Genomic DNA, 12,148 nt, shown 5'->3' on the forward strand with positions numbered 1-12,148 from the left:
GAGGAAGGTTTAAGGACAAAAGTCCAGACAGTGAAAACAGTTCATTGTGAAGGCTATGAGGGTGGAATTATTTTTTAAAAGCAGAGGTCCAAGATGGTGACAGCCTAGGAGGATGCTGAACTTCCCCATGCCTGTGAGCAAAATCAAATATACACGTCTAGCAATTACTCCTGTGAGACAACTGAGCACTGAATGAACATTGTCTGACAATAAACAAGAGAAAGAGACCCAACAGAAGAGGCTGGGAAACCAAGGGAGTCCTTAGGGAGCTATGGGAACTCTCCAGGTAGGGGTGGACAGAGCGAGTAAGTACCATTGTTTACATTCCCTTCCACTTTGACAGGGAGGCGGGAGCTCTATCCCTGTGCTGTGCCCCACCTGTAAGATTACACAGCTCAGTTCACAGCTCCACTGCCTGGAGCCTTTAGCCTCTAAACAAAGGGAGCAAGCAGGAACACCAGGGCATCACCACACCCACCTACCTGGCTGTCCTACCAAGAAATGCTCAGCAATGGCAGGCTAGTGCCTGAGGTGCCATAAGCACCTGCTGGGCTCCAAGTGGCTTCCCAAAACTACATGGCACATAAAGCCTACAGAGAAGTCTCTTCTACATGGGATCACCTTCGTACAACAAAAAAGAGAGAGACGGTACAGAGAAGACTAGATAGACGTGGGAGCTCTTTGGGGGACTACGGGAATTCTCCAGGGTTGAGGCGCCAGTAAGGGCCATTGGTTACATCCCCCTCCACGTCCACAGAGTGGCTGGGGCTCTATCCAGGTGCTCTCGCCTGCCTGCAAGATTGCTGCAGTGTATTCCTGAACCCATTTCAGCCAGAACAAATGGTGCAAACAGGATCAACAGGACATTAATTACTACATGCACCTGGTCTCTCCACCCAGAGCTACTCCAGTTCAGTAGGCCAGGTATCCCCAGATGTCTGAAGCACCTGCTTCAGCCAAACTACCGACCCAGCCAAATTACACACAGTCTACACAGAGCCAGATCTACATAAGGCTGGTTTTCCAAGATTGGAAGAGACAGCTATCTTATCTAATTCATAAAAACAAACATAGAAAGTCAAACAAAATAAAAAGACAGACTACCTCTTAAATAAAAGAACAAGAAAAATCTCCAGAAAAAACCTTAGGGAAACAGAAATAAGTAATTTACCTGAAAAAGAATTCAAAGAAATGGTCATAAGGATGCTCACCAAACATGAGAGAAACATACGGAGAACATCAACAAAGAGTCAGAAAGTATAAGAACCAAGCAGACCCAAAGAATACAATATCTGAAATGAAAAACACATTAGAAGGAATCAACAGCATATTAGCTAACACAGAAGAATGGATCAGCAACCTGGAAGACAGGCTAGTAGAAATAAACCAATCAGAACAGCAGAAAGAAAAAAGAATAAAAAAACAAGGACAGTTTAAGGGACCTCTGGGATAACATTAAGCACTCAAACATTTGCATTATAGGGATCCTAGAAGGAGAAGAAAGAGAGTGAAGAACAGAAAATTTATTCAAAGAAATAATGGCTGAAAACTTTCCTAACCTGATGAAGAAAACAGACATCCAGGTCCAGGAAGGAGAGAGTTCCAAACTAAATGAACCCAACGAGACCCACACCAAGACAATGTAGTTAAGATGGCAAAAGTTAAAGAAAAAGAGAAAATCTTAAAGGAAGCACGAAGCAAGTGAGTTACATACAAAGGAAATTCCAATAAGGCTATCGGTTGATTTCTCATCAGCAACTTTACAGGTCAGAAGGGCATGACATGACATTTTAAAGTGATGAAAGAAAGAAACCTACAACCTAGAATAATTTACCCACCAAGGTTATCATTCAGAATTGAAGGAGAGATAAAGTTTCCCAGACAAGCAAAAACTAAAGGACTTCATCATCATTAAATTAGCTTTACAAGACGTGATAAAGGGTCTTCTTTAAGTAGGAAAGACCGTAACTAGAAATAAGAAAATATGAGAAAGTGAAAAATCTCACAAGGACACAGAATCAATATGAGGTGTGATCGAAAAATATGGTGAATGTTTAAATAAAAAAATTTATTATAGTAAAAGACACATTGCCATTAATCCCCCTCAAAATACTCCCCCTCACTCTGAACACACTTATGCCAACGTTCTTGCCACTTTCTGAAACAGTTCTGGAAGCCCTCTTTCATGAGTGTCTTTACTTCATCCTCCATCATGACAATGCTCCGTGTCATACATTGTTTCAGGTGTACAGCAATTTCTGTCAAATTATGGTATGTCCTCCTCCACCTTATTCCCCAGATCTGGCACCATGTGACTCTGGCTCTTCCCCCAAATCAAAATGACCACGAAAGGAAAACCTTTTGAATTGATTCAGGACACCGAGGCAGACACAACAGCGCAACTAAAGACACTCATGAAAGAGGACTTTCAGCACTTTCAGAAAGTGGCAAGAACGATGGGATAAGTGTGTCCAAAGTGAGGGGAAGTATTCTGAGGGGGATTAATGGCAATGTGTCTTTTACTGTAATAAATTTTTTTAATGTAAATATTCACCACATTTTTTAATCAGACCTTGTATAGAGAAATCTGTTGCAACTCTATACACCGATAAAAAATGATCAGAAGAAGAAAACAATTCCATTCACAGTTGCATCAAAAAGTATAAAATACCTAGAAATAAATTTAACTGAAGAGGTAAAAAACCTATACTCTGAAAACTATAAGAAACTGAAGAAATAAACTAAACAAGAGACAAATAAGTGGAAGGATATACCTTATTCACAGACTGGAAGGAGTAATATAAAAATGTCCTCATTACCTAAATAAATACACATATTCAATGTAATCCCTATTAAAACACCAATGGCATTCTTCTCAGAATTAGAACTACCCCTAAAATTTATATGTAACCACAAACACCCCAAATAGCCAAAGAAGTCCTTAAGAACAAAGTGGGAGGTATCAGGCTCCCTGATATCACACTATACTACAAAGCTACAATATTCAAAACTGTATGGTACTGGCATAAAAACAGATACGTAGACCAATGGAATAGAATAGAGAGCTCATAATAAATCTTTACTTATAGGGCCAATTAATATGCGACAAAAGGGTCATGTATATACCGTGTTTCCCTGAAAATAAGACCTAGACGGACAATCAGCTCTAATGTGTCTTTTGGAGCAAAAATTAGTACAAGACCTGGGATAGTCTATTATTTTATTATATTATATTACATTACATTATATTACATTATATTATACCCAATTACATTACATTACATTATATTATACCCAGTCTGATATTATAGTAAAATAAGACCGGGTCTTATATTAATTTTTGCTCCAAAGGACACATTAGAGCTGATTGCCCCGCTAGGTCTTATTTTAGGGGAAACACGGTACAATGGGGTAAAGACAATCTCTTTCACTGGCAAAACTGGACAGATACATGAAAAAAAAAAAAGAAGAAGGTATTTGGACCACTTTCTTATACTACATACAAAAATAAACTCAAAATGAATTAAAAACTTAAATGTTAGACCTGATACCATAAAACTCCTAGAAGAAAACATAGGCATTAAACTCTGACATCACACTTAGCAATATCTTTTTGGATATATCTCCTTGAGCAAGATAAAAAAAAAAGAAAAAAATGAACAGACGGGACTACATCAAACTGAAAAGATTTTGCACAGCGAATGAAACCAACAAAATGAAAAGATAACCTACTGAACAGGAGACAATATCTGAAAATAACACATCTGATAAAGGGGGTTAATATCCAAAATGTATAAAGAACTCATACAACTTAACACCAAAAAAAGGAACAATCCAATTAAAAAATGGGCAGAGAACCTGAACAGACATTTCTCCAAAGTGGACATACAGATGGCCAACAGACATATGAAAAGATGTTCAACATCCCTAATTAAAAACAAAATGAGGTATTACCTCACACCTGTCAGATGGCTATAACCAATAAATCAACAAATAACAAGTGCTGGGGAGGATGTGGAGAAAAGGGAACCCTTGTGCACTGTTGGCAGGATTATAAATTAGTACAGCCACTATAGAAAACAGTATAAAGATTCCTCCAAAAAGTTCAAAATGGAGCTGCCATGATTCATCAATTCCACTTCTGGTATTTATCTAAACAAAACAAAAACACAAATTCGAAAAGATTTATGCACCCTTATGTTAACTGTAGCACACCAGTAATAGCCAAGATATGGAAACAACCTAAATGTCCATCAGTATATCTATAGATAAAGAAGATATGGTGTGTATATACAATGGAATATCATTCAGCAATAAAAAGGAATGAAATCTTGCCATTTGCGACAACATGGATGGACTTAGAGGGTATTATGCTAAGTGAAATAAGTCAGAGAATGGCAAATGCTGTATGATCTCACTTACATACATGGAATTTTAAAAAACAAAATAAGCAAATAAACAAAACAGAAACCAACCCATCTATGCAGAGAACACGCTGTTGCCAAAGGAGAGGTGGTGGCGGGTGGGAGAGATGGAAATCAAAAATGAAAATATAAAAAATAAAGACATTTTTACTAAACTCATTTAGCTATAGAAGTACTTGTGCTCTAGCTGGGGTTGCTAAGGGCAATATCATTATATGTCTACATACCTGAAAATTAATAGAATTTTTTTGTCTATACTACATTGTAGAACACAGGAGCCTTCAAAGTAAGTAAAGAAACTATTTCACAGATCATGAATTTTAAAAATTTATCATCAGTATTAAACACATAGAAGTAGCTTTCCTACTATAATCAACTCTTAAAAGTAACTAACTCCTTTTCAAAACATGAATGGTTCACTGGAGTCACCATCCTGTAAAATTCTTCCTTAAAAATCACTTCTAAAAATTAATTGTTAGAATGAAAATAACATCTCAGAAGATTTCAGTTCCGAGCCATATCATTAAAAAAAACACAACAACCCTGGAATCTTCCTGCACAAAACACCTCACATTTGTCATATAAAAAATACAATATACCTTTAAATGAATGGCTCAGCTTGTATGGATATTCTGAGTCTAGAATAAAATAGGAGTATTAATCCAGAGACAAGTGAGCAATGAAACTTCAGGCTGCTGCCTTGGACAGACAGCTTAGAGAGCTTTGGTTTAAATGGCCACCTGTACAGAGGGGAAAGACTTACCAGAGTCCCACACATAAAGCTGACACAAATGAAGACTACAACCTCAATGTAAAGATGAGCTATGAGGGGAAGAAAAAATAACCTGACTCCATAGAAGAGTGAGTGAGGAAACGTGTCTATTGACTTGGGGTTAGGATAATACAGGGGAAGACTGTACTCATATCTATATCCTGAGGCTGGACATCACATAACTTTGAGGGCTACAAAGTAGGGAAAACCATAAGCTAAGAATTATAACTTAAAGTAAACCTAGGGTGACAGGACTCTGGAATACCTGATAGAAGTGCAAATCCTCTCTGGAAGTACACATCCTTCAACCCAAGTTTCACACAGTAATTCCCACAAAATTCCAAAGAAATGTAAGCCCATAACACATAAACCCTAAACAAACAGGATGAGTAAACAGAAACAACAAACAACAAGGTCAAAACTGCAGACTTAATTTGCTAGAATTATTGGAATAAGAAATGTAAGTATTTTAATATGTTTTACTTAAGAAAATAAAAATATAAGTAAGTCATTGCAAAAATGAAAAGGCAGATATAAAAATATCAAATGCGACTTTCATAAATTAAAATATAAAGAGCATGATTAAACACAATGAGGGGGATTTTATTACCAAGAGTATGGTGAACGAGGTAAGCCTACCAACCTTCCGATTGAAAAAACAAAAATGATAGATTTAAAAAAAAAACAAAAACTTTAATCTTCTTAAATGCATTATGAGCCAAAAAGTAGAAAAAATATTAAAAAATGAAAACCTGCATGAAATCCAAATTCAGAGAGGTTTTAGGAGGAGCAAAAAAAAGCTGACTTTCACTTTGAGTAGAACCAATTACCTTGATTTTCATGGACAAAGGAAGGAGAACAACAGGAAACCTCTAAACAAAGCTGGGTTTCCAAAGGACTATGTATCATCAGTATGATGCTGAATTAGAAATAAACCTATCCCTTTAAAAATCTGCAATGAAAACTACCCACAGAGATGCAGAGCAGACAAAAATAACAACAAAAATCTCCCCCAAAGACACAGGAACCAAAAACTAGCCTTACTACAGGTTTATACTGTGTGTTTCTATTATCTAGCTGGCTTGAAACTCAAATTGAGAATTCAGTTTAATGTGAGATTTGGTAGTGTTTCTTTGCATCTAGAAGAAACAAACCAACTCCTCTCTGGAGGAATCAACCTTTAAAAAACCAAATCAAGAAGAAGCAAAAAAGCTCTGAATCAAATTTCTGAACTTCTAAAATCACAAAATACTGCAATCACAAGAATATAGCACCATGAGAAAGAGCATATAGAAACAAAGTACAGCAGAATTCAGACCAAAAAGATCTCTAAATTATTAGTACAATCAAACAATAAAAAATAACTGTTTGGTTTTCAAAATTGACAAATCTCTGACAAGAATCAAGGTTGGTTTTCATTATTTGAAAAGGTTAACAAAATTGACAAATCTCTGACAAAAATCAAGAAAAAAGCAAAAAAGGGACAAATAAAGACTAACGGGAATAAAAAGGGGGAATATGAATATAAATGCTTCAGAGATTAAAACAATTGTTAAGAGGATGTAATAAACTTTATGTCAAATCTAAAATTCAACGGACAAATTCCTAGAAAAATAAACTTATTCAAACCAACTCAAGAACTAGGAAACCTGAAGAGTTCTAGAAGCATTAAAATTTCCCACAAGCAATATATTCCAACATTATTTGTCAAATATCTTCCCCTTCCCATTTATCATATATTCTGTCAACATAAACCCTAAACTTGGCAACCAGAACCACTGCGAAAGCTGGACAAAATGTTACCACAAGTGTGATTCTTTACCTCACATTGAGAAGGCAAATGCGGCTTTATGCGTTGTTTTACATATCAATAAGTATGTAGGAGACTTTGCTTTGTCTAGAGAGCTCCCTAGCATGTGAAGGCAGTGTGGCACAGAATAAAGAGCACTGACATGGGAACCAGGATCTGGGAGTTTTAATCCTGGATCTACCATTTACTTGCTCTGAGGCTTGAATGATCCCCTTTGGCTTCAAAACTCAATGATGTTTACCTGCAAAAGCTAAGTACCTTTGCTATTAAAAGCAAATTATTTAGTTTTCATAAGGTTTATTTTCAACAAAATTTCTAAGTAATTGAGAATATGCACTTAGGAATTTCTAGCTATCTTTATGTGAAATAGCTTTTATTCTTTTTATTTCCCTCTCCTTTATTCCCTAAATTATATATGCCTTAAGCAACTTTAATTTCAGAACGTCGTAAAGGACAAAACTAAGCTTCTGAAGGGAGGATAAAGGCAATAAAACCATTGCTTCTTATATTTATAAACCACTTTAATTGATGGGAGTGAAAGATGAAATGATTTTACTATAATTTATTAATCAAGTGATAGGAAGAAAAGTTTCAAGCCACAAAATGAGTAACTAAGAAAATTCTGATACCGTGTTTCCCCGAAAATAAGACCTAGCCGGACCAGCAGCTCTAATGCGTCTTTTGGAGCAAAAATTAATGTAAGAACCGGCCTTATTTTACTATAAGACCTGGTCTTATATAATATGTTATCTTATGACCAATATAATACAATATAATATAATACAATACCAGGTCTTATATTAATTTTTGCTCCAAAAGACGCATTAGAGCTGACGGTCTGGCTAGGTCTTATTTTCAGGTAACAGAAAAAGTATGGGGGTGGGGACAGTTATTAAACTAAAACCATCATAAACAAAAAAATAAAAAATATTAAAGGATTAAATGTAGCAAATTTAAAAAACTAAATATGAACTTTAAAAACCATTTTCATAAAGAATAAATTTTAAATAGTTAAAAGTCAGTATATTCCACATTAAAGATTGAAGTCTTCATTATAAATTAAAAATACCGAGAGGTGTTTTACCTGACGAAATATCTCTGTGACAAAGTTTACATTACTTCTTTTGGAAGAAAAAACTCTGCGAACTATTTCAATGTCCGTGAGATGTTCTTCATCAATACTACAGAGACTGGATGAGCTAGGTTCTCGCTCCGTGAGAGTGCTTGTATTAGAATGAGACTGTTCTGGTTCTGTAGTCCTATCTGCTTTATCAGCATTATCATTTTTGTTTTCTTCTCTGGATACCAAACTAGCGGCTGCTCTCTAAAATATAAACAAAAGGGGAAGAATATCATGATCATTAACCTGATATTTTGTCTTCTAACAACAAATACTGGCAGAATCCAAAGCATTCCACAAGTAACATACAGAATTGCTTAAAATCTGGGTATAGAGCTTCATTTAGAAGCCATTCTAAATAACTATTGGTAAATGGGAATGCAAATAACTCAACATCTAAGTGATACAGTGATACTTACTAGTCATCTACCCACCTATAATTAGATTTGTTTTTCAGTATGTTTGCAGAATAAACAAGTTACTAATTAAATCTGGGTAAAAGAATAATGCAGGTGAATTAGCTCTGAACTTCAATAATAAATAAATAACATCGGATTGTTTGCTCCATAAAGCCTTAATGTTTTAAATTGTCTATTTAAAGAATAAATAAACAAATAAATAATGTCTATTTTACCTGAGACAAAAATTACACAAGTAAATACTTTTTAATCAAAAAACAAAGGAATGAAAGAAAAATTATCACAGAAGCAGAAATGAAGCTAAAAGAAAATATTACAAAACTCTATATTCTAATAATAGAATTTTCATCATGACTGAAGATGAAAAGTCTTAAGGTAATGTTAAAGAAATTACTACCATGGTATGATAGGAGTAGCACTATTCTGTATACGGTAAATTACTTTCTGGTAAGTTACTTGATTTGTGGTGTTAGTTTTGTCATCTATAAAAGAAGAGGATTTAGGTAAATAATCTCAAATATGCCTTTCCAATTTAAAAAAATCTAATTTCAGTCCCTTAAATTCTGGGGTCAGAAAAATAGTTCTTCTTGAGAGTTTCCACATTTAATCATTCTTTGTAAAGAACCTGGAACAAAATTTTGAGGAAAACACACCACATAGTCAGCTACAGATAAACAGAAGGACAAGGGAATATAAGTCAAATTTCCTAAATGCTAATGAACTATACACACATTATAACTCCTCTTAATTTTTAAAAGATTTAAGAAGTCATACAAAAAACACAGCACAAGATTTTTAAAACTAAATGAGGAAATCTGATAAAAGGAAAATAGTAAAAAAAAATACTGTAATATAGACAAGTTTGGGAAAACTGCACATTGAGGGAATAACAGAAAGTGAAAAAGAGGGGAACTTTAATTAAAAATAACAGATTTTAAAATATTAGCCCCTTCATTGTATAGCTGTATAATTTTATATAACATTTTCTAGACTCTGTATCCCTGTTGAAAAAAAAGGGAATGAGATAGGGACAGGACTTTAAATTAGCATTCTAAGAATGCTAGAAACCTAAAAAGAACTATGAAAGTCCTACAACCATTTAATTGCAAATTGTTTCCAACTGCAAGTATTTATTTGTAAAGTTCAGAATATTTTTATTTGTACAATTCAGGATATATTTAGTACTGTAAAATTAACATAAAATACAGAAATAAATTTGAAGTTGAGGCTCAGATATGGCTGAAATTATCTTATACCCTCCAAGTTTTATTCTTTTGTCAAGAAAACTATTAGTTCTACAGTACATATTAAAATTTGGATTTATGGGCTGGCCCGGTGGCTCAGGTAGTTGGAGCACCGTGCTCCTAACACCAAGGTCGCGGGTTCGATTCCCACATGGACCAACTGGCGACCGACTACCTCAGCCAGGGGGAGCACAAGGCTCATAATACCAGCATGGGCCAGGGAGCTGTGTCCTACACAACTAGACTGAGGAACAATGGCTTGAACTGGAGTGGGGGGGTGGCGGGGACGGTGGAAGAGGGGGGAAAATTTTTTGAATTTATAAAATGTATTTATACAAAGAAAATTCACTATTATTTGTTATAAGTGTGTTCTACACCTAAAGCAATTGAAATCACTGGACAAATCTCTTAAGACATTTCTAACTTTAGCAAACTATGTGTGTATTACCTGAATATTCTTTGGCAAGACTTCACCTTCCATACCAGGGATATGAGGGCCTGTATGTGGCTTTGGCTCAAGCCAGAAAGAAACCAGCCAACGAATGACAATAACACGAGCCTTAATAAAAGGTTCCTTTGTACAATATATTGCTTCATTGGTTTCAGCATCCTTTTTTATCATGAGATAATGTGGCTTTGGTCTCATCTGTGGGATATCTATGCAAAATAAAAGGAAAACCAAAACCAAAATAAGAAAGGAACTGGGCTTAGATAAATCTGCATTTTTAAACATTAAGAAAACACTGTCATGATGTTCTGGTTTTAGAAGTAGATTTAATACAAAAAAATGACATTTTAAAATAAGTTGCTAAATATCAACATAGAATCTAGAAAAGCAAACTATATATGGCTGATAAATGGAAACACATCTTTTTGAAAAATATCACTCAAAGGCTCAATGAATCCTGTCTATGTAGAGAAGTTTCTAGAACCATTTAAAATTAATGAGAGCTCACTTCAATTAATCTAAGACTGAGACACATATTTTGAAGTCATATAAAACATGAGATTTTTTCCTTGATTTTTAAAACAAATGTTGTTCCCAATGGCAAAGGCTTGCTACTCTAATTTGAGTCATTTCTACTATCCTTAATGATTTTGCCTAAGCCTGTCAGTTGCATAAACTTGGCAGAGCTTAAAATAGAAATATCTTGCTGCAAAAAGGACATTTCCACATAAAGACTACCAATGCCTTCTATATACAACAGAGGTCTGCTTCTAACCCAGGATTTGTTCATGAGGCTCCAGCTTCAAGGCTCCAACAGACACCTTAGCACAGCCCCTAAATATTGGACATGATCAAAATATATGACAAGGTAATTATTCATACAGAATTTGAGTAAGACATAATAAATTGAACCTTCAGGGGACCTTAAAAAGAAAATTTATAAAATACTGACACCTATCTCATCCAACAGGTGAAATCCAAAAATATCTCTTCACTCTCAATGAAAATTTCCTACTAATAAAATTCTATTTTTGGTATAAATCAAGGTATAATATCTCTAATCAATCAATACAGATATTAAATGTTATCAGTTTTCTGCAGGTAACAAATGTCAACTTTACACTGTGCTATGTTTTATTCTTACATATGATCTTTCAGAAAAACACAAAGACTACCTACCAAGTACAGGATGATATAAACTGTTCTCCTTGCAGATGTTTGGAAAAATATAAGGCAAGTAGTATTTCTTAAAATATGAAAACAAAAAGGAAAATCCCCTTTCTTGATTTTCTTTGTTCTTCCATTCTAAACTTTTTACCTAAAAATATACAATATAATTAGAATCATTCTAGGAGAAAGAAACCATTATTAGCTATTATGAACAAGCTTATGAAAGGTTACTTAAACAACATACTAAAATGTTACACTGTGAATATATATAGCTATATATATATGTATTATGTATATATTTATGTACATAAATAATAAAGAACAAATCTTAAAATTGGTCTGACATATAAATACATTATATATGTTATACTCCAAAAATCTTATGTTAAAATGTGCTCTGGAAAACTGTCAAAGTTGATTTTAACTCAGCTCTACTAATGACAAAGATACTAATGTTCTTTTCCCTTCGCCCTTGTTAGAATAATTCAGCCTAAAACCATACAAAATAGGCATATGTGAGAGGGAGGAGGGGAAGGAGTAAAAGCAGTAGCAGTCAAGTGCAGATAATCAGAGCCTGACCACGGGAAGCAGGGCACCCATGAAGGGGTTAGAGCAGAAGCAGTAGCGCAGTGGGGACTGTCCACGAAGCGGGGAGGTGGGGGACACTAGAAGGAACAGAGCAGTGAAATATAGGTCAGAATTCCAGTAGAGTGAGGAAGTAATTATCTAAGTAGGGGAATA

General features: G+C 34.8%; 1 protein-coding gene across 16 annotated transcripts in view; it reads right to left on the reverse strand.

Annotated features, from left to right (window-relative positions):
• The window catches only part of RALGAPA1 (Ral GTPase activating protein catalytic subunit alpha 1), a 212,429-nt gene that overhangs the window by 161,105 nt on the left and 39,176 nt on the right, over nt 1-12,148 (reverse strand). For all 16 annotated transcript variants that reach the window (XR_012494845.1, XM_074328151.1, XM_019750426.2 and 13 more), the window contains exons 8-10: nt 11,417-11,555; nt 10,238-10,446; nt 8,091-8,330 (exon numbers count right to left, since the gene is read on the reverse strand). Coding sequence is in view for 15 of the 16 variants with exons in the window: in XM_074328151.1 (XP_074184252.1) it covers nt 8,091-8,330; nt 10,238-10,446; nt 11,417-11,555 (588 nt within the window). In the remaining variant the exon portion in view is untranslated. The remainder of the gene's footprint in view (nt 1-8,090; nt 8,331-10,237; nt 10,447-11,416; nt 11,556-12,148) is intronic.

This window comes from Rhinolophus sinicus, linkage group LG03, assembly GCF_036562045.2.
Source record: "Rhinolophus sinicus isolate RSC01 linkage group LG03, ASM3656204v1, whole genome shotgun sequence".
NCBI lineage: Eukaryota > Metazoa > Chordata > Mammalia > Chiroptera > Rhinolophidae > Rhinolophus > Rhinolophus sinicus.